The sequence below is a fragment of the Plasmodium sp. gorilla clade G2 genome, assembly GCF_900097015.1.
Source record: "Plasmodium sp. gorilla clade G2 genome assembly, chromosome: 10".
In the NCBI taxonomy this organism is placed as follows: domain Eukaryota; phylum Apicomplexa; class Aconoidasida; order Haemosporida; family Plasmodiidae; genus Plasmodium; species Plasmodium adleri (nom. inval.).
Window position 1 is genome coordinate 148,198 of NC_041702.1, and position 23,303 is coordinate 171,500.

A 23,303-nucleotide genomic window follows, 5' to 3' on the forward strand; every position below is an offset into this window, starting at 1 on the left:
TTTTTTAATTTCATTTTACTTTTATCGTATATTCATTCCTTTTATTGGTTATTTTATTTTTTTTATTTTTTTTTTGTCATATATTATATAAAATAATAAATATTTTATATCTCTTGAATTATTTTTTTATATATCTCCACATTTGAATTTTTTCTGTAACAAATAAAGATATTAAATTATAAAATATGAAAGTTGTTATTATATTTCATAATTTTAAATTTATATATTCTCTTTTAAAATTATACTTTAATATATTTAATTTTATAGATTCCTCATATAAATCAATTTCTATATGTTCTAGTTTAGCCATTAGCTAAAGTTAGGAAATATTGTCATAATGTTTAATAGGCTAAATATTATTAGTATGTTGTTAAATATTTTTAAAAAAAAAATATATGGCTATTTGGCTATTTTTTTTTTTTTTTTTTTTTTTCTTACCTTTTTAGCTTTCGCTAGTTCCTCTTCATAAACTGAGGAAATAGATTTTTTACCTGACTGTTCAGACATATTTTTTAAAATATTGTAAATAAGATTATATTATAATTCTTAGTGTATATAAATGGGACATATAAAATATAAATATTAAAACATATAATATTATGTGTGTGTATGAATTTTTTATTTTTTTTAATGTTCTATAAATAAAAATTAAGGTAATAAAAAGAGGTAAAAAATAAAATAATAAAAAAATATAATAAAAATAAAAATGTATTGATACAAAAATATTGTTTGAAAATACAACCTACAGTTGTGAAAAAAAAAAAAAAAAAAATTGGACACAAATTTTTTGTTAACCAGTAATTGGTGTATAGACATTTATTATATCAAATAAAAAAAAAAAAAAATTCAATAAGGATAGAATAACGTGTATATATTTTATAATTCATTTTTTTTTTTTTTTTTTTTTTTTTTTTTTTTTTTTTATTGTATATATTTATAAACACCTATCCCTTTTATTATATTCCAAATTTTACATGTGAAATATTTCAGAAATTTCAATATTCTTCATATCACTATTTTCATCATCATTTATTTCATTAAATGTCCTTATAAAATTAATATTTTTATATAGAATATTATGGAAATTTTTTAAACTATTTAAATTAACTTCTTTTATTAAAATATTCAGTTTATTACTTTTTTTACAATTATTAAAATATTCTGAGAACAAATCGTTAGTAACCAAATCATCATCAATTAAATTGTCATTTGTTATCTGATTTTCCTTTTCAATAGTTTCTCTATTAATTGTATTATCATTCAAATAATGTATATGTAGCAAATTATTAAGTTCTTTTATTAAATCCTCCTTTGAATATTTCTTATGTTTATCTATAAATGTATCTATAACATTAAATTGATTAGTATAAGCCTTAATATGTCTATTTTTTATAAAAATTTGTTTCTCTTCATCCACATTTATATCATAAAAATGACTATGTTTATAAGCTTCGTTTAATGGGACTGAATATTTATACATATGATACATCCAATGTGAATCATCAAATTTATTTTTATACTTTTTTTCATCCCTATTTGATTTAATAGAAGCATAGTTATCTAAAATATGCTGAATAAAATAATTCTTATTTCCTTCCATAATTCTTAAAACGGTTAAACTTAAATTTATGCATTTTTCTATATTTTTCTTGGATTTGTCCAAATTCTTTTTACATATTTGTTTTTTCGTCAGTTCCTTCCCAACATTCTTGATATAATTATTTTCTTTAATTTGATCAAATGCGTAATATAAATTGTAAATAAGATTTCTCATAAGTATATCAAATAGGCAACATAAACCTTTACTAAATCTATATGTTAACACAAAGAAAATTATATAGTTCAAAAAAAAAAAAAAAATAAAATAAAAAAATAAAAAAATAATAAAAGACACTTCATAATATATATATATATATATATATATATATATATATATATTTGTTGTTTTATTATATTGTGCTTTACTTTTCTGATATATGTCTCTTCATTTTTCCTTTTTTCTCCATCTTCTTTCTCTTATTTTTTGTTTTTATATCCCCTTTAACATCACCGATTGGTAACAAATTTAAGAAAGTTGATATTCCAAATATTATCAAAATATGAAATGATAAAATAAAGCAATTCTTTATAAAGAAATTACAATTCCAAAACATTTATTCATTTCTAAAAATATTAAAATAGAATGAATAATATTTTTTCTTATAATTATATAGATATTTTTAAAGCAAGGAAAAGTGTACACTATAATTTGGACATGATATATTAAAAAAAAAAATAGTAAAACGCTTCAGGGTTAAATTGATATACACATATAACTTACACAAATAAATAAATAAATATATATATATATATTTATTTATTTATATGTTCTTTTAATTGATGTACTTGTATGTTAATTTTTAAAAATATTAATGAGAAAAAAAAAAAAAGTAACTTTTAATTTATACTAAAATTTAAAAATCTTCATATATATTGTTGTCTTTATTTTTTTATTTTTTTTTTTTTCTTCTTATTTCTATGTGTGTCTTTACTTCCTTATAATTGTGTCCAATGTTTTAGTTATTATTATCACATAAAATATATACACATACTATAAATCATTTAGGAAAAAAAAAAAAAAAAAAAACTGAAAAAATTAAAAATTGCACATTTTATTTTTTATTTAATGTTGTCTTTGTGATGATACATTTTTATTGATGGTAAATTTTTATAATAATAAGGAATTAGTGGCTGTATTATAGTATCCTGTTTACTAAAAGAATATTCATTTTGATGAACATTTTCATATGATTTATTATGATTATCATGTAATAATAAATAACATTTAGGACACATACCTATATAATTATGTAAACCATATTGGTATACATTATAATATCTATATTTATGATACTTATAACAATCATTTAGAAAAATAAATCTATTACTACTATTATCAACCTCTTTTTTGTAATCTCTTTCAAATGATAAAAAATTGCTTTTATTATTTTCTTTAATTAGATTTTTATTCTTCATTTTTAAAGAGGACAATGTATTAGAAAAAAGACATTTTGAAAAACAATTAATAAATATATTCTTCATATATGTTTTGAATATTTTTTCCAATTTAAATAATCCTTTTATCTTTTTAAAGCTCTTATAATAACATTTATCATTTTTTCTTATGTTACATACTAATTTTTTATTTTTTACGTTATAACATAAAAGATGGAATATTTGACATACCTTACTTTTTATTATATTTTCTAATCTACATAGATTCCTCTTTATTTTGTGGTTACTTAAATATTTCACTGTATGCAATAATTTTAGATAATAAAAAACATATCTTAAATATCTTTTTTCATTTATTAATTTGTTTAATATTTCAATGCCTCTTCCAGTTTTTAGACTTGTGGTTACGAGAACCTTTCCTTCTTCAAAAGAAAGAAATTTCGTTTCTAATATAGGATCAAAATATATATATATATATATTTATAATTATTAAATGAAATATTTAAATATATAACCTCCTTTTTCTTTTTCTTTTCTGATTTTTTACCTTCAACCATGATAAACGCTTAAATTAAATAATTTGTGGAAATTTTCCAAACAAACCTTTTATCAGGTTTATTGTTATAATGTATAAATGTAAATAAATGTCTAGAACTTATAATATACTATTCTTAGTGTTTTATTCTCTTAATTAAAAAAAAAAAGAAAGTATTATATATATATATATATATATTTATATATTTATGTAGAAAGGCATGTTGTTTATAGCCAAAAAAAAAAAAAAAAATATATATATATATATATATATATATATATATAAAATTCTGAACATGTAAGGTAAAAAAAAAAATTTAGATGACCAAAATGATTTACATTTCAGAATGAACATTTTAAGATCCTTTCATTTTTATATTTAAAATTTTTTAAGAAATAAAGAATAATATTTTATAATATTAAAATATAATATAAACCAAACAATACATTTAACATAACTTTGATTATGAAAAAAAAAAAAAAATTTAATTATTATAAAATTAACTTATATTGTTTTGGATTGTTTTTATTTTATGTACTTACTAAATTGAATAATATATTCAAACATTATAATTATGTTAAGGAGGGGAAAAAATAAAAAAACTATACACATATAAATAAATAAAATAAATACATACACACATATATATATATACATATATATTTTTATTTATTGTCAAATTTAAAGTAGTAATATTTATTTAATTTCATACAGGTCTTTTTTTTTTTCTCTACACAAATATATTTTTATTTTATATTAAAAATATATTTTACAAAATTTCCTGACTAAACATTTTTGGATAATAATAATAAAAAGAAGAAAAAAAAAAAAAAAAAAAAAGGGCTTTATGTACGTATCATAAATACGTTTTTGTGTTAAATATATACATGTAAGTATATATTATTTCATATTTATTCCATATTAATGTGTTCATTTGATATATTTGTATATAAAAAATTACAACTGTATTTTGATTATCTATAAAAAAAACAGATTAATCGGCTTCTATTTTATGTTTTTTCATTTTTTTTTTTTTTTTTTCCCTTTCAACTGTTATCAAATACAGCAATGTTAACTTTATTCCTTCGGATATTATTATTTAGCATATATATATATATATATATATATATATTTTATCATATGGTGTATTTCTTTTGTTTTCCTTTTAATAATATAAAAATTCCTCAGATAATCATGGTAAATATAAAATATAAATGAATTCAATAAAGCATATAAATTAACTAATATTCTAACATGTATAAGTATATGCATATATATATATATATATATATATATATATATATTTTGAACATCCGTTAAGGTAATTGCTATTATTCCTCAATATTAATATATATGATTGCACTTAGGACAATATATAATTATATATCCCAAAAAACACACATATATATATTTATGTGTACATATCTTTGTTTGCTTTTATGTATAATTAAAATAAATATATTTCTTTCAAAAATAATAAAAAAAAAAAAAAATCCAATTCTCTATATCCTTATAAAATTGAATGGTATAAAAGTATTTATTTTCCTCCTTTCTGTTGGTTTATATATTATTTATTTATTTATTTATTTATTTATTTATTTATTTATTCATTCATTCATTTATTCATTTATTTTGTTGCTGCACCTATTATACATATATACATACATATATATATATATATATATATATATATATATATATATATATATATATTTATTACCTTCCATATATTTTTTTTTCTTTTAAGTAAAAAATAATAAATAATAGATGAGATTGTTTAATATATGGGCACACTAAAATAATTGGATCACTAATTTATATGCGTATTTTCAGATAGCTCTTTCTTACTATTACAACTTAATTTGTGGTCATTAAGAATAACAGAATCTTTTTGTGTTAACGTCATATTAGATGTAGATGATTTATTTAATACCGTATTTTTTACACCTTTTTGTGTTTTTGAAGAATTTATGTTTTCATGATTTTCATTATAATACATATATGGTTGTTGTGAACTATCATTTTGATTACCTTTATAATAGAAAAGGTACGGAAATAAATTATCTGCATTTTTTGAGATGGAAAGAAAATTTGTATCTTGATTATATGAATCTATAGAATGATTAGATGACATTTTATTATTATTAGAATATGAAAATTCTGAATTATTCAATGATGATGAAAGATTCCATTTAGTTGTACTTTTCTTATTATCATCAATACTATTATTATATTTATCCTGAATATGTAAATAATCAGGATTATCATTATTATGATTTCTTTCGGTTGCGTAATCATTAAATTGAGACATTTGACTTAGATTATTAACATATGAGTTGACAATATTTTTTTTCTTATTTTTAGTTATATAAGTATATAAATCATTGTTCATAATATTATCACTACAATAACTATAATTGGAAAGGTTAAGATTAAATTGAGAATTCGTATTTTCATCTGATAAATGATTTGTATTAAAATGATGATGATGATAATAATAATAATCATTAACAGAAGAATTAAATAATTCCTCATTATTTTTTTTATTATATTTATATTGATTAGTTGTAGTGCTGCTTTTATCCTTATAAGTATTAGAACCTAATTTATCCGTATAATTATTATGGGTTTTATTTTTTTGTAAATTATTATCATAATTATGAAAATAATTAAAATTAGTATATCTAGAAGGTAATTTTGTAGGTGTTGGTATATTTATATTTACTGGTTTCAAATTAGATAAGCATCCTTCTACAATTAAATTTTTTTTTTTAAATTGACTTAATAAATTAATCCATACAGAATTAACATTTGTTATAGTTTCATTTGAATTAATTTTTTCTCTGGATATAAAATGATGTCTTGATAGAACCTTTGCATTTCCACAAATAATTAATCCATATTTAGCTCTGGTTAGTGCTACATTTAATCTTCTAGGATCATTTAAGAATCCAATACCTAATTTTTTATTAGATCTAACACATGATAATAAAATGAAATCTTTTTCTCTTCCTTGGAAGGCATCAACAGATGCTACTTCTATATCTGTTGAATTTTGAAAAGAAATATTTTTTTGAAATAATGAAGTAATATATGCTCTTTGTCCTTCATATGGTGTTATAACACCTATTTGTGAGGCTTTCAAACCACATTGTAATAATGTTCGAACTAATTTTTCCATATTAGAAGCTTCACTTCTATTTAGATAGCTAGTTCCAGATGCTGACATTTCTTCTAAACCGGTTGAATTATAAAAAAACATAGGACATTTAGGATTAGGCCATGGAAAAGATTTCAAAGGATATTCTCTTTCTTTTAATGTAATACCATTTTGTAGACTACCATCATAAAAAACATAAGATGGAAATTCACTTAAAGCTGGATGCATACGATATTGTACTTCTAATCTAAATGGTGTTATACCTAACATAACTAATCTTTCAAATAAGCTTTTTCCTAATCCAGCATTTGCTGCTTTTTTACAAACAATTATTGGTCCTAATTGACAATGATCCCCAACTAATACAATTTGTTTAGCTCCTGTTACTAATGGTACTAAACATTCAGGTTCTGTTGATTGTGTAGCTTCATCAACTAATACTTGACGGAAACGAAATTTTTTTAATCTTTTATCCATTGCTCCTACACATGTACAACAAATAACATCTGCTTCTATTAATATTTCATTTTCAGCATATGATATTAATTTTTTTAATCTACGTTCATCTTTTTGTGATAATTCTCCTACTTCTTCTTTTAATTCTAATAATTTATTTAATTCTTCAGCAATATCACTTTTTAATAATTTCATTTGATTATGTAAATATAAATACTCAGCTATACTCGGAACAGATTCTCTACTCTTAGCACATAAACGAACTACTTTTAATCCACTTCTATGTATTCTAACAGATAATTGATCTACAGCCACATTACTAGGGGCTGTAACTAAAACCTTTCCCATATTCATTTTAACTAAATGATATACTAATGTAGCACAGGTTAAGGTTTTTCCAGTACCAGGAGGTCCTTGAATTAATGATAATGGAGATAATAAACTCTTTTTTATTGCATCTATTTGAGAATGATTAAGAGGTGCTAAATTCGGTGCAGAATAATTTCTTATATTCATAACCTTTTTGTGCATCATTTTATAAAATGTATTTTTATTATATTCTAAGGAATCTTCAGATATATCATGACCTAATAATTTATGATATAAAAATCCACTTAATGAATATGAATTCAAAGCAAACTCATTTAAAGCTAATTGCATACGATCATAAGCAGTACTTTTCCAAATAAATTCTACACTAAATCCTGTAGTTATATTATCAACCCATGGTCCATTAGATGTACATGATGTTCTTAATTCTAATGAAATTTCTTCTGTATTATGTAATCGAGATATATGGCCTTCACAACACCATATACTACCATCTGAATATGTATATGATATTTTCAATTCATCTCCAGCAACTAATCTTAATTCACTCTCTTCTTTCACATAAATAAAATGAGCATATCGCTTTTTATTTAAACCTATATCCCATCGAACACTTACATTCCCTTGTTTCTGACCTTCTTTTATAGATTTATCATAATCAGCTTCAAGTTGAATTAATGGAGAAAATATTGATTGATAATGATGAGCATCTTCATATTTTAATTCAACCTTATTTGGTTCATCATTTAATATTTCTAAATTTAATTCATCTATATATACATCTTTTTTATTCTTCCATAATTCTTCTAATTTATTTACATTATAAGATGTAGATAATTTACCTTTTCTTTCTGCTTCTTCATTAGATGGTATATTTACTAACCATTCTAAAAAAAAACGATCTTCAATAACTGGTTGCCATTTTTTTAAATCCCAATCTTTTATTTTCTCAATTTCTTCACAAATATTATTACTATTATTATTATTATTATTATTATTATTATTATTGTTCATATAGCTGTTGTTATCATTTTTTATATTTTCATTATTTTGTTCTTTATTTTTTTTACGCTTATTAGGTTCTCCACATATCATATGGTCATCATCAATTAATTTATTATCATAATGAATATTTTGGTTATCCTCCATTTTGTTATCATCATTACATACATTCATATGGCTTTTATCTAATTTTTTATTCTTTTGACGTCTGGAATAATAATAATAATAATAATCAGAACTGTCACTTTGATGATGAACTGAAGAAAGACTATTTTCTTCAACAAATTCCTTTTCATCTTTATTACTACAATGAATATTTTCACAATTTGTATTATTATTATTATTATGATTTATTTCTTTATAGTGCATGCAGTCCTCATCTTTTATGTGAACCTCCTTTTCCTTATCATCTTCTAGAGAGATACCCTTATTTTCATCCATACCAATTACATGTTTTTCATATAAGGCTATGTAATTAGACAAACAAGGATCTCTACAAATAATAACAACAACACCTTCTTCAGATGTCGGAAGGAAGCCTAACAAAAATACATTTCTGCATGCACAATTATAACATTCTAAAATAGTTTCACCTAATAAACTATTTTTATGTAATTTAATTTCTTTATGTTTAGATCGAACTAAATGAGTAACAATGTGACTACCACAAGTACCATAAGAACCATTGCAGAACCAGCGTTTACAGTTATTACATTGAACAACACTATCTATGGAATCAATATCACAATATCTACATCTGTAATATTTTAAATCATCTTTACTTTTTTTATTTTTAAATTTATAAGTATCATCTTCTTCATAAAGGTCATTATGTGTATGATCCAAATGATTATTATAATATTTATTATTTTTATTATTATCACATTTATTATTATTATTATTATTGTGATTGTGTTTATTTTTTTTTTTATCATATTTCATTTTATTTTTTACATCATATTCATCATATATTCCATCCTCTACATTATTACAACTTTTAATATCATTATAACTACTTATATCGCTGAAAGATTCTGAATTCTTTTTCATGGTCGTCTTATTACCATTATATTGTTGTTCATGTTCGATATTGTGGTTTAAATGATGAATGTAATCACTATCATGAGGATCAATATTGTGATTACTATTATGATTATTACTACTACTACTATTACTACTATTACTATTACTATTACTATCACTACTGCTACTCATTTCCTTCCATTTATGTGAATTTTTTTTTTTTCTATCATAATATGAATCTGTATCTTCCATATTTTCATTTAGCATATCTAACCTTTTTTCATCTACTGTGCTACATGGAGAATAATCAGATTTTTTATTATTCCCATGTTTTTTAGTATGTTTTATATTTGTACTTTTTTTTAGAACCTCTTTATTACATCTATCCTTATCATCATTAAATACTTGTTTTTGATCTCCTGAAAATTTGTTTCCTTCTTTTATTTTTTTTTTATTTGTATCCTTGGAAATACAAAAATCATACAACTCATCAAAATTATCTACATGAATATTATTGTAATCGAATGTTTTATCCATATTTATTCATACGTCCCTACAAATAAATAAATAAATAAATATATATATATATATATATGTATTCACTCAATTATATACCAAATAATTACAACTATATACAATTAATTTTTTTTTTTTTTTTCTCGTTTTATTTTGTATGGTCTAACATATAAGGTGTCTCCTATACACACGTGAATACATATATATATATGAATTATAAATATTTATATATTTATATATTTATATATCTTTTTATTTTTTTATATGAGCATACTTGTAATTCTCTATAATTACACACTCTTTCGAAAATTTTTTTCTTATGCTAATTATTTTAAGCTACGATTTATCAAAAAAAAAAAAAAAAAAAAAAAAATATGTATAATGTATTTTTTTTATTTCTTCTAATATATAAATATATTAATAAAATGATAATAGTTCTTCTTTAATATATGAAATAAGCAAAGAGATTAATTCCATTTTTTTTTTATTACACAGTATGAAATGTATATTATATATATATATATATATATATATATATATATATTATTTATTATGGTACATATAAATAACAAAAAAAAAAAAAAAAAGAATATTTTAGTTAAGAAAGAAGTTTATTCAAATTTTTGTACTATATATGATTAAATCAAGAATATACAAAATAAAATATATAATTATACTTTATGTTTTATATATATATATATTTTTTTTTTTTATATTATTTATAATAAGCCGTTCGATATATATATATATATATATATATATATTTATTTATTTTAGCACTTTTTTTTTTTTTTTAGTTTCCTCATTATTTATAATATATATACGTACACCTTATGTATATACATATATATGTAATAATAAATATATATATATATACATTTTTCAGTTTATTATTATTTGCTCATCAAATATTTTTATCATAACATTAAACATACATATATGTAAATTAAAGGTGATATATTATAATATATATATATAAAATATATGACAAAAGGATGACACATATTTATATATTTATGTATTTTTTTTTTTTTTTTTTTTTTTTTTTTTCCCTCCTTCATTCATGTATATTTGTGTACACCTAAAGGATCATAATAAATGAATATATAAATATGTATATAATATATTTATTATTTTATAAAATTTTTCAATTTCTTATTATTTTTTTTTTCATTTTGCATACGATATAAATATAACTGATATATATATATATATATTATAATTATTGTTTATTGTTAGGTTATCGATGTTATTAAAAGAATAAAGTTTTATAAATAATTTAGTAATACGTAAATTTTTTTTTTTTTTTTTTTTTCTTTTTCCTATGTACCTTGAAATATATATAAACCTTTTAAAATAATGCCTAACATCAAACATTTAATAAATAAATAAATAAATAAATATATATAATATAATATATATTATATGTTTGATGTATGTAAAGCTTTCTACACACAATCATAATATTGATTATATATATATATAATACTTCTATGTTTTATAATAAAAAATACCTATCATATTAAAATGTGTAACTTTTCTTTTTTTTCTTTTCTTTTTTTCTTTTTTAAACCACAAGGTTTTATTTGCATTACTTTTAATGTCAGAAAAGAAAAAAAAATAGAATGTTCTACAACAATATAGTTAAATGAATATAATGTGGATGAAAAAATAATCCATCATTATTTAATTCAACAACAACAAAAAAGAAAATAATAATAACAAATAATATTAAATGAAAATTAAAATAAATATAGATATAAATACATGAATAAATGTATAAAGAAATACAATGGTGCACATTTAAAAAAAAAAAAAAAGAAAAACTCTTTAATTTAAAGATAAATAAATATAAACATAAATATTGCACATATATATATATATGGTGATGCTTTATTTTTTTTTTTTTTTCCCCTTATTTGCTCTTATATTCGTATCTACATTTTTATAAGCTGAATGACCCTTTTCTTGTATGTGCTGAAATAATTTATTTCTAGATTCAAAAATTTGTTGACATATTTGACACTTCAGATTTTTTATATTTTCTTTTAATTTTTTAGAGTTATTAACATGAACACTATTGATTTTATTATGTTCATCTATATTATTTATAATATTCATATTATCATGACATTCACTTTTATTATTTTTATTTTTATTTTTTTTTTTTTCTTTTTTCTTTTTCCTTGAACTTTTATAATCATCACTACTATCATTTGTTTTTATATTTTCATTTAATATATGAGCATTATTTTGTTCTAAATTATTATCATAACTAGTTGTCAGATCTTTGTAGTTACTTTTTTTTTTATTTCTATACCACAATAAAATATCATCGTTTTCATTTGAAATTAAAGAATGAGAAGTACATTCTGAATCGCTTTTTTCTTTATCCTCATCATAATTAATATTACTATATAAAGATTTGCTATCACCATCACTATTATTATGAATATCACTTTTATTATTATCATCACTATTATTATTATCATCACTTTTATTATTATCATCACTATTATTATTATCATCACTTTTATTATTATCATCACTATTTTTATTATCATCACTTTTATTATTATCATCACTTTTATTATTATCATCACTATTATTATTATCATCACTTTTATTATGATCATTATCCTTTGAATCATTCATTTGATCATCCATGCTGTCATCTCCAAATATATTATCCATTTCATACTTATGAGCATTCTTTAAAAAATTATTGATATGCTTTTTCGACTTCTCATGAGAAGCATACTGCTTCATCGACTTGAAATTTTTTTTACAAACATCACATCTATAAATAATTTTATTTATAACTCTTTCGTCATATTCATCTTCATTGTGACTACAAATAACATGCTGATCATCATAATTTTTTTTTTTGTTTATATCATTATCACTACTAATATTATCATCCTTATTAATATATTTTTTATTTTGATTCATATATTGTTTTTCATTTTTTTTTATATCTACATTTTCTTTCTCCCTTTCACAATCTGATAATGAATTTTTATTTGTCTCATGAGAATAATTTATATTTTTATATTCATCATCATCTGATGATGATGACATTATATCTTGCTTAATTATGTGTTCATTATATTCTTTTTTTTTATTATTTTCTTCAAATAATAATTTCCTCTTTAATATTTCTTCTTTTTTTTTTAATTCTCTTAATTCAATTTTTTTTCTTTTTTCTTCAATTAATTCAACAATTCTATTAATATAACGTATATCATATTTTTTAATATGATTAACTAAAGAACGTATGTTTTCATTGAATTCTTTCTTTTCTTTTATACTTCTTTTCTCACTGACTTTTTTTAGGTTCCTTCGAAAGTTTCTGTTTTCGAATTCATAAGTTTTTATATATTCATATGAATAATCTACTTTTTTTATTGTAGTAAAGTTAGACCAATAATCATAGAATTCGTCTATTTGTCTTCCACATGTAGATGAAGTTCCAAAGGATGGTGCTTTAATGAAACACCCATCATTATTATTATTATTATCATCATCATTATTATTATCATCATTATTATTATTATCACCATCATTGTGACCATCTTGTTGCATATTTTTATCAGATCTATTTATATTATCTTTCTTTTTTTTATTATTTTTATTATAACCATTTTTGTAAGAGCCTTTTATATTGTTCATAATTTTTATTTCTTCATTTTCTTCTCTTATTATTTCATCAAACAATTTGCCATAGACATCATAGAATCCACCATCACCATCATAAAAATTATTATAACATGTATTATTAAAATACTTCCAAATATTTATATTTGTATAACTATATTCATATTTATGCTTCTCTGAATTTTTCTTCTCACTGTTTTCTCTACCTTCAATTATTCTCTTTCTATTTCTATCATACCATTTTCTTTGAACTTCATCTGATAAACATTCATATGCTTCTTGAATTTTTCTAAATATATTTGTATATCTCTTCTTTTCTTCTTCATTTAGATGAGTATTCTTATCAGGGTGATAGAGAATTACTATTTTTTTATAATTCTTTTTAATTTCTTCAAGAGAAGCATCTGTATCGACATTTAAAATTTTGTAATAGCACAGGCACTTCTCAATATCTTCCATTATATATAAACATATATATGTATATATATATATATATATATGTGTTTATCTTTTTATTTACAAGATGTAGTTAATATATATAATATCCATAATATCATAAACAACTATTAAATATATAAAATATGTAAATGATAATATAAATATATATATATATTTTTAAAACATCTGTTATTTATTTTATCTCTTAAATCCATGATGTCGCAACATAAAAAATGATGTTAAAAGAGGAGCAATTAAAAGGTATTTATTCCAAAAATATATATATATATATATATATATATATATATATATATGAATTCATTCAATTGATTCGAAGTTTAAAGAAATAAATTAAATATATATATATACATATATATAATATAATATATATTAATAGGAACAAAAAAAAAAAAAAAATATACAAAAAAATTTGAACATAAAATTTTTTAATTTGTTTATATTTAAAATATTTTTGAATAAACAAATATATATTTATAAAATTAAAAAAAAAAAAAAAAAAAAAAAAAAAAAAAAAAAAATATATATATATATATATATATATATATATATATAACAACATATATATATATATAATATATAATATATATTTACATATATCTATTTTTTCTTTGAAAGAATTTTTTAACATGCTGTACCAAAAAAAGAATACTACATTTATTGTAATATTTCATTTTTGTTTTTTAGAACATGATGAATTATAGATGGATAATTATTTTGTTCCATAAAATTAATAGATATGAAATCATAAAATTTTTTTTGAAATGAATATAAGGATTTGTTTTTTTGTAATGAGAATTCTGGTTGATTTAAAAAAAAAAGACGCACTCTAACTTCAGCAAGTAGATAACTAAGAACAGATCCTGCATATAATGATGAAAAATGATAAGGAAAGCTAGTTGAGTGTAAATTATAATTAAATGAATGTATATTATATGGAAATTCATTTTTTATCATATCATAAAAATTATATAATAAATCTTTATCATGGTCAATATTATTATTATTATTGTTGTTGTTTTTAAAAAAAGTATATGGATTTATATTATGTATATTATAATCAATAATTGATTGTATATATATATGTGATAATCTTAATTTATCAAATTTAAAAGAATTAAAAATATTTTTATTTATTTTGGAATTATCATTTCTTTCATTTGATAAATTATATATAATATTATAATTATTAGTTAGATATTCATTCATATGTGAAAAAAATTCAGCATAATCTAAAGGAATATTATTTAAATTATATAATCTATATTTATTTGATAATAATAATAAATGATAGGCATGGCCAAATTCATGAAATAAACTAACAATTTCAGATATACTAAATAATTTTTCTTCTATAGGAATAGTACGCATAAAATTACAATTTATTACAACATGACCATTACATATTACATAAGTATTAGACAAACTATTTATATTACTTATTCTAAAATAATCTTTAAAATTAATATCTATATATGGTATTATATATATATAACCTAAAAAAGAATCTAATAAATTATTACTTTTTTTGCCTTTTACATCAATTCTATATATTATAGTATCTTTTTTCCACTTTCTTTCTAATTCTTTATTATTTATTCTAGTATAATAAAAATTATATATCTCTGATAATATTCTTATAAAATTATCTAATACATATCTCTGTGGAAAATATTTATTAATTTCATATTCATCAATTCTGTTCTTCATCAAGTTGTAATAATAATACCAGTCATATAAACAAATCTTCTTTTTCTCGCATCCATAAAATGAATTATCACAACGACCATCACCTTTTTCTTCACAATCAAAAGTAGGATTATTATAAATATTGTGGTAATAATAATAATAATTATTATTATTATTTTTATTATTATTATTACTTTTATTTATATATTTATTCCTATTGTCAGATAAAAATATATCTCCTTTTTCCTTTCCATTTTGAGCTTTTTTTTTTTTTTTTTTTTTTATATCATCATTATTATAATTTCCATTCATTTTATTCATATACAATTCTATATCCCCATTTATCATATTATAATCTATATTTATCTTCTTTTTAATTATATCAAAGAATTCTTTAATATCTTTATAATTATTTTTTTCACTTGTATATTCATCCATACAATAATGGATCCAATTCTCATATCCTAACATGTTAGACAAATCATATCTTTTCTTTAATATATTTATTATATCTTTTTCTAAGTTCAAGTGTTTATATGGATCGTTTAATAAAAACAGAACTTCTTTTCTTATCTCAGAATCATTTATTGCAGAGAGTAGAAATTCATAATTGTGTTTGCTTACAGGTATTTTCAACATATTCTTATTTAAAAAATATTTGTATTTATTCTTCCATTCATCGCTCATATTTATTTTATTCACAGGAATAAACAAATGTCTAAAATATTAAACGGGCATAAAAAAAAAAAAATATACATATATATATGTCATATATATATTTATATATATGTGTGATTTTTTTTTTTTTTTTTTTTTTATTTTTTTTTTTTTATTTTATTTCTCCTTACCTCATTTTCACTTTATTTATCTTCTTTAAATAAATAGAACAGTCCTCGTTTATCTGCCTGAATAAATTTTCTACAGATTCTTCCTTTTTTATACGTATGTTATATGGCAACATTTTTTGATCTATCATTTTTATAACCTTCTTATCTATTAAGGACCTTATGTTATATTCACTATATTCTATTATCCTTTTTTTTAAAAAATGTGCTCTCTTTAATTTAATATTTGATAATAACAAATAATATAAGTTCAAACATTTTTCAACCAATTTTTTTGTATCTAATATATCATCATTTAATTTTAAATTCTTTTTTGTTGTGTTTATTAAATTATTAAGTTTATAAGATATATAAAAAAAATCGATATAATTCTTATCAATAGGATAAGAAATTATTCTATCATTTTCAACTTTTTTAATTATGTTTTCATATATTCTTATTTTTTCTTTGCTCCACAAAAAAATATTTCTTAGTTTATTGCAGCATAGGAAGATACATTTGTTAGTCAAATATTCTCTTCTCTTCATATTGAAAAAAAAAATAAAATTTTATAGACCCATCATTATAAAAAATATGTATATAAATATATATATATATATATATATATATATATATGTTTTTTTTTTATGTGTTCATATTTTTACTTTTTCAGATTCAAACACACAATGAAAATATGTATAATATAATAATATATTATATCTTTAAAAGTTACATAAAAATTAAATATTAATTATATTTTTAATTATATACTAATAAATTTATGTTATAAAAAAAAAAAAAATTTATATATTCATAACCATTGTATGTTACAAACGTGTATGGATTCTTTCTTTATTTTTTTTAAATGGACATAATATATAAGGTTTAAATTATTTTAAAAAAAATAAAAAAAAATGAAAGAGTATATTTTATTAACCTTCTTCTTTATATAAAACCAACATAGAGATCGACTATGTTTCATATTAACAAGAAAAAAGTAAGAAAATTAAAAATATAAATATTTTAACATATATATATATAAATATATATATATATATATATATATGTATGTATATATTTTTTATATATATATATATCACCTTAAATTTTTTTAGGGTAGATTAATAAGCAATGGGGAATATAAAAAATTTACAATGTTAATTAAAATGGATAATATATAAGAACAAAAAAAATAAAAAATATAAACATATAAACATATAAATATATAAAAATGTGAAAAAAATTATTATATATAATTTATCCTCCACAAAATAGACGAGTTATAATTTTATTTTATTTTATTGTTTTAATTTTTTTTTTTTTTTTTTTTTGTTTATTCTCCCCTCTACTATGCTTTAGTCCATACTTATAACAGTGTGTAATACTATATTCTATAATTAATCTAATTAAAAGAATTATTCATTTATTTATTTATTTGTTGATTTTATTTTTATTTTTTTTTTTTTCTAATGCTCTTTAATAATAAGAATATATATTTTACGTTGAAAGGTTCAAGACTGCACAACAATGCATCTTTTAAAAAAAAAAAAAAAAAAAAAAAAAATATATATATATATATATATATATATATATATATATATTATTTATTATATAAATAACTTGCCAAGATGATCTTTAATTGTTACAATATATATATATATATTTATATATTTATATTTATTAATTATATTATCAGTTCATTTTTTAATTTTTGTTTTAACATCAAAAATTTAACCCTTTTTATAATTAATAACCAAATAAATGTCTAAACACAAAAAAAAAAAAAAAAAAAAAAAACAAATCTAAATATAAATATAAGTATAAATAATTATTATTATATAAATGTCTAAATATTTATATTTTATTTTTTATCAAAAATATTAAAATGTAGATAGAAAAAAAAAAAAAAACAAAAAAAGAAAAAGAAATTAAAAGTGACACATGTAACACATATGTTGTATCCTTTGACTAATAAAACGTTCAGACTATTTTCTCTTCTTTTGAATCGGATTGAGTGTAAAAATATAATATACATAAAATATATACATATATATATATATATTTATATATACCCTTTCAATATTTACAGATTTATAAAGGAGACAAATTTTTTTAATTAGAAAAAATAAACAAATAAGATAAATAAAAAAAAAAAAAAAAAAAAAAAACTATGTCTGATAATTACCAATTCTTACAATTTTATAATGTGTATAAAGACAATAGAAATAAATGGGGAACGAAAATAAATAAATTAAATTTCAATCTAGACAATTATAAGAGTTCAAGAACAAAAATATTTCTATATACGCTATGGTATTCTATTATATTTATATATTTTGTGGAGCTTTTTTTTAATTTGTTTTTTTTTTTTCTCTATATGCCATACACAAATATTATAAGCAAAACAATATTCTTCTTATCTATTGTTGATTGTATAATTGTTATAATATTAACCTGTAGATCTTTTTATGCATATTCATATGATAAATCTAAATCTTTACATACATTAGTAAAATTATTTTTCGCATTAAGTGTTTGGTGCTTTGTAAAATTATTAATTTATGTTACTTATACAATCATATGTTTTGCATTCATATCTAATCAGAAGCATAATTATAATCACCTTTTTTTTTATCCACCAAAAAATATTTATTTTAATTATTTTATGGAATTTATAATTACAATAAATATTGTTAAATCGGTGCTCACCCTCTTTACAGGTACAAATAAAATAGCAAAAAAAAAAAAAAAAAAAAAAAAAAAAAAAAAAAAAAAAAAAAACATATATATATATATTTATATGTGGTGATATCTTATTAATCATCAAATAATTTATAACGAAAGGTCCAATGACATACCTATGTGATACACATATGTATGATATATAACATCCATATCATCTATTTTTATTTTTTTATTTTTTTATTTTTTTTTTTAGGACAGAAAATTCAATACATTTTAAGCTGCATAAGGACATCAACTATTCTGAAAAGCAAAATAAGAAAAGATCTAGAAAAACAATCATTCTTATTTGATGATTACACATATGGAACCTTTTTAAATGATTAATTAAAAAAATAAATATAATTTTTAAATTTAATTCTTTCTTAAATTTATATTCTTTCGTTTTTAATTTTTATATTTTATTTTTTTTGTCAATTCATATTTATCACATTTTTATATTTAAAAAGACAATTAAAAGAAATATATATATATATATATATATAATATATTATATGATTATATTTTTTCTCACCTCATTATAAAAATATGTAATTTTTTTTTTTTTTTTTTTTTTTTTTTTAATTATACACATATATTTAATTATAATTAATTTTTAAGTAACAAATATTTGTAAAATATAATATTATATTTTATTAATATATATTAAATAAGTTGACAAACCTTTTTTATTTTATATAAAAAAAGGATTCATAAGAAAATTAAAAAGAGACTAGTTTATATATATATATATATATATATATATATATATATATCAAAAAAAAAAAAAAAATAATCACAAAAGGAATATACAAATAATATATTATATATATGTTTTACATTGGAATTTCCTTTTTATTATAATATAAAATAATGTAAAAAATAAAAAAAAAAAAAAGAAAAGAAGTTTATACAAATGTGTATTTATTTTAAGTAATATTTAATCAATAATATATATATGGGCAAAAAAATAAAAAAAATACAGAAAAATGAATAAACACAAGCATATTTATATAATACTTTTTTTTTTTTTTTTTTTTTTTTTTTTAATTATTCTATATAAGTATCCAAAAGAGTAGAACAGAACTTGTAACATTTCATATAAAAACACATTTGTTATATATATATGTATTTATTTATTTATATATTACAATTTAACCTTTTAAAACAATTTCATAAACATGTTATTTATTATACTTATTTTTATAAACCCCCTTTTCTCTTCAAAGTAAATATTATATGTTCCCCAAAATATATTAAACATATAAATTAATATATATATTATATATATGTATTTTTTTTTTTTTTTTTTTTTTTCTTCTTTTGGCTAGTAATTAATGTTTTTACCTGAATATTGATAAAAATGGCTAGCTAGACATATTTGCATAATATGTAATTTTTTTTTTTTTTTTTTTTTGTATTTCTCTCCCACTCACTCAATCACTCTCTTATATATATATATATATATATATATGTTTGTGTTTTATTTTCTTTAAAATGATCTTGTGGAACAAAAAATTCCTATCAGTTGTTTTCTTATTAATATTTGATACAACTAATTGTATGAAACGATCGTACTATATGAAAGCCAAACCAAAATTAAACATCACACATGTCCCATATTATGTTATGAAAAAGGAAATGGAACCAAACCAAATGTATTTTTTCACAAATAGGACAAAAAAAAAAAAAGATATTCAAAATAATGATAAAAAAAAAAACAATACAGCTAATTTTCACATATATAATAATATAACAAATTGGAAAATAAAAAAGAAGGGGTGGAAAAAAAAAAAAAAATTAAAATATCAACCTGAAAACAATCATAAAAAATTGGATAATGTAAATATAAATAAAAGAAATCATTATATACACTTTATTCATAATATAAATATTAAAACATTCAAAAATTATATTGAAAATAAAAAAATAATCAGTAATTATAATAATATTAATAAAAATACAATATATAAAAAATATATCTTATCCATATATAAAAAAAAACAAGGAAAAAATACTATATTATATATGATTATTGCACCAAAAGGTTCTCTACATGAAAAAAAGACTAAAGAAATTTTGGGAGACCCAGTCAAAAACTATCCATGGGAAATAAGTATTCCATTTCATGAAACTATTACTCGTGAACAGAGTCCATATTATAATTTTTTAAAAGGTGAATGGGCTTATCTAGATTATAAAAGAGATTCTAGAAGAGCATGTGGTAAAATAGAAGGAGGATTAGAAAATTATGATGGGAAAGGTTTGAAATTAGAAAAAGGAGTTGATCGTCCAAGATATAAAGAAATACCATATTATTTAGATCATGGTGTTGAATGGAGAAATTTTAATCATGATGAATTAATACAATTTGAAATAGATCCAGATGGAAATCAAGATCAAACCTTTTTAGAAACTGAAGAAGATTTAGAATATAGACAATGGGGTAATTGGAATTATAGTTGTGCTAAAGAAACTACACAATTAAATACTGCTTGGAGAGATCCTGTTCTTTCAAAAGATTTATCAAATTTAATTTATCCATGGAATCATAAAGCACATGAAAATCATATTATACCATATGGTTATAGAGGTCCTAGTGGTTTTATTCCTGAACCTAAACTAGAATGGGAACTTGCGGCCAGAGGATTTTTAGGGGGGTATTTTGAAGATCCTAATTGGAATAGAATTAAATATTATAGAATTACTAAAAAACTTATTTTAGAATGGCATGAAACTGATAAAAATAATACAAAAATTGATAAAATTAAATCAGAATTATTTGGTATAACTAGTAGAAAAAAATATACTTCAAATCAAATCAAACTTATAAATGAACATGCATTACTTAGAGCTAAAGAAATTTTATTAGATCATATTTTAGATCCAAACAATGATCCAGATTATATTACATATTATCTAGATAAACATGAACCAATTGATTATATTGGAGGAGGAAATCATAAATGTTCAGAAGAAGAAATCAAAGATAAAACAGTTGTTTTAAATATGTGTGTATACCCAGTCAAACAACAACATGAAACCTATTCTTCTAATATGTCCATTCCAGAAATGGCAGAAATGTATCATTATTATATGACTGAAATAAGAGGGGAAGGAAGAATTAATAACCTATCTGAAGATCCAGTTGAAGATAAATTCCAATGTTATGAATTACAACATGATAGAAAAAATTTCCCTGCTCTTGTATCCTTATATAAACCATTATGGTCTAATCGAAAATATGGTGAAGAATTTGGTGATGCCCTAAGAAAAGAAGAAAAAATCAACATTCAAAAATTCTATCACTTCAAACGCAAACTCAAATTGAGGAAAAAAACAAAATATGACAAAAGGGATATAGATATGTATAACTATCTACAAGACTATGAAAATTTTGATGAAGAATATGACTTTTAATTATACCAAAATAAAAAAAAAAATAAAAAGAAAGCTTATTTAATAATTTTTTTTTTTTTTTCTAAAAATAAAATTAATATTTTTTTTTAATTTGAAATAAGTATGTGTGGCAATACACATAATTTGTTTATTTATTTTTATTTTTTTTTTTTGTGTGTTTTTTTTGTAACCATTATTATATATATATATATATATATATATATGTTATTTCAAAAACCATTTATCCTTACTTTTATAAATACAAATATAACTTTTTAAAATGATATAAAAATTAAGGTATTCATACAAGTGTAAGGCTACCTCATTAAACAAGTACATTCAGAGGAAAAATATATACAAACAAAAAAAAAAAAAAAAAAATGAAAAAATAAAAAAAACAACAAAAAAAAAAAAAAAAAACGTTTTAACAATATTATATATATATATATATATATATATATATATATATAGGTATATACTTATTTATTTTAATATATATATTTTTTTTTTTTTTTTTGTGTAAAAATATCATAATTTTTAC

At 19.4% G+C, this 23,303-nt stretch overlaps 8 protein-coding genes across 8 annotated transcripts; 2 read left to right on the plus strand and 6 right to left on the minus strand.

Moving 5' to 3' along the window:
* Positions 1 to 104: 104 nt before the first annotated feature.
* PADL01_1003700 (conserved Plasmodium protein, unknown function) lies at positions 105 to 507 on the minus strand (the record flags this gene model as incomplete). The annotated part of the gene is made up of 3 exons (XM_028682085.1): positions 105 to 153; positions 246 to 313; positions 439 to 507. 3 exons carry the CDS (start codon positions 505 to 507, stop codon positions 105 to 107), a joined length of 186 nt encoding a protein of 61 aa, XP_028538398.1.
* A 463-nt stretch (positions 508 to 970) lies between these two features.
* PADL01_1003800 (conserved Plasmodium protein, unknown function) lies at positions 971 to 2,153 on the minus strand (the record flags this gene model as incomplete). The annotated part of the gene is made up of 2 exons (XM_028682086.1): positions 971 to 1,811; positions 1,966 to 2,153. The coding sequence occupies 2 exons, from the start codon at positions 2,151 to 2,153 to the stop codon at positions 971 to 973; spliced, it is 1,029 nt and encodes a 342-aa protein (XP_028538399.1).
* A 505-nt stretch (positions 2,154 to 2,658) lies between these two features.
* PADL01_1003900 (conserved Plasmodium protein, unknown function) lies at positions 2,659 to 3,551 on the minus strand (the record flags this gene model as incomplete). The annotated part of the gene is made up of 2 exons (XM_028682087.1): positions 2,659 to 3,440; positions 3,542 to 3,551. The coding sequence occupies 2 exons, from the start codon at positions 3,549 to 3,551 to the stop codon at positions 2,659 to 2,661; spliced, it is 792 nt and encodes a 263-aa protein (XP_028538400.1).
* A 1,788-nt stretch (positions 3,552 to 5,339) lies between these two features.
* Positions 5,340 to 10,037, minus strand: PADL01_1004000 (regulator of nonsense transcripts, putative; the record flags this gene model as incomplete). The annotated part of the gene is made up of 1 exon (XM_028682088.1): positions 5,340 to 10,037. The coding sequence occupies one exon, from the start codon at positions 10,035 to 10,037 to the stop codon at positions 5,340 to 5,342; it is 4,698 nt and encodes a 1,565-aa protein (XP_028538401.1).
* A 1,872-nt stretch (positions 10,038 to 11,909) lies between these two features.
* Positions 11,910 to 14,132, minus strand: PADL01_1004100 (DnaJ protein, putative; the record flags this gene model as incomplete). The annotated part of the gene is made up of 1 exon (XM_028682089.1): positions 11,910 to 14,132. The coding sequence occupies one exon, from the start codon at positions 14,130 to 14,132 to the stop codon at positions 11,910 to 11,912; it is 2,223 nt and encodes a 740-aa protein (XP_028538402.1).
* A 654-nt stretch (positions 14,133 to 14,786) lies between these two features.
* PADL01_1004200 (DnaJ protein, putative) lies at positions 14,787 to 17,190 on the minus strand (the record flags this gene model as incomplete). The annotated part of the gene is made up of 2 exons (XM_028682090.1): positions 14,787 to 16,536; positions 16,667 to 17,190. The coding sequence occupies 2 exons, from the start codon at positions 17,188 to 17,190 to the stop codon at positions 14,787 to 14,789; spliced, it is 2,274 nt and encodes a 757-aa protein (XP_028538403.1).
* A 1,622-nt stretch (positions 17,191 to 18,812) lies between these two features.
* On the plus strand, positions 18,813 to 19,711 carry PADL01_1004300 (conserved Plasmodium membrane protein, unknown function; the record flags this gene model as incomplete). The annotated part of the gene is made up of 2 exons (XM_028682091.1): positions 18,813 to 19,362; positions 19,581 to 19,711. The coding sequence occupies 2 exons, from the start codon at positions 18,813 to 18,815 to the stop codon at positions 19,709 to 19,711; spliced, it is 681 nt and encodes a 226-aa protein (XP_028538404.1).
* Positions 19,712 to 20,860: 1,149 nt separating this feature from the next.
* On the plus strand, positions 20,861 to 22,783 carry PADL01_1004400 (conserved Plasmodium protein, unknown function; the record flags this gene model as incomplete). The annotated part of the gene is made up of 1 exon (XM_028682093.1): positions 20,861 to 22,783. One exon carries the CDS (start codon positions 20,861 to 20,863, stop codon positions 22,781 to 22,783), a length of 1,923 nt encoding a protein of 640 aa, XP_028538405.1.
* Positions 22,784 to 23,303: the final 520 nt, after the last annotated feature.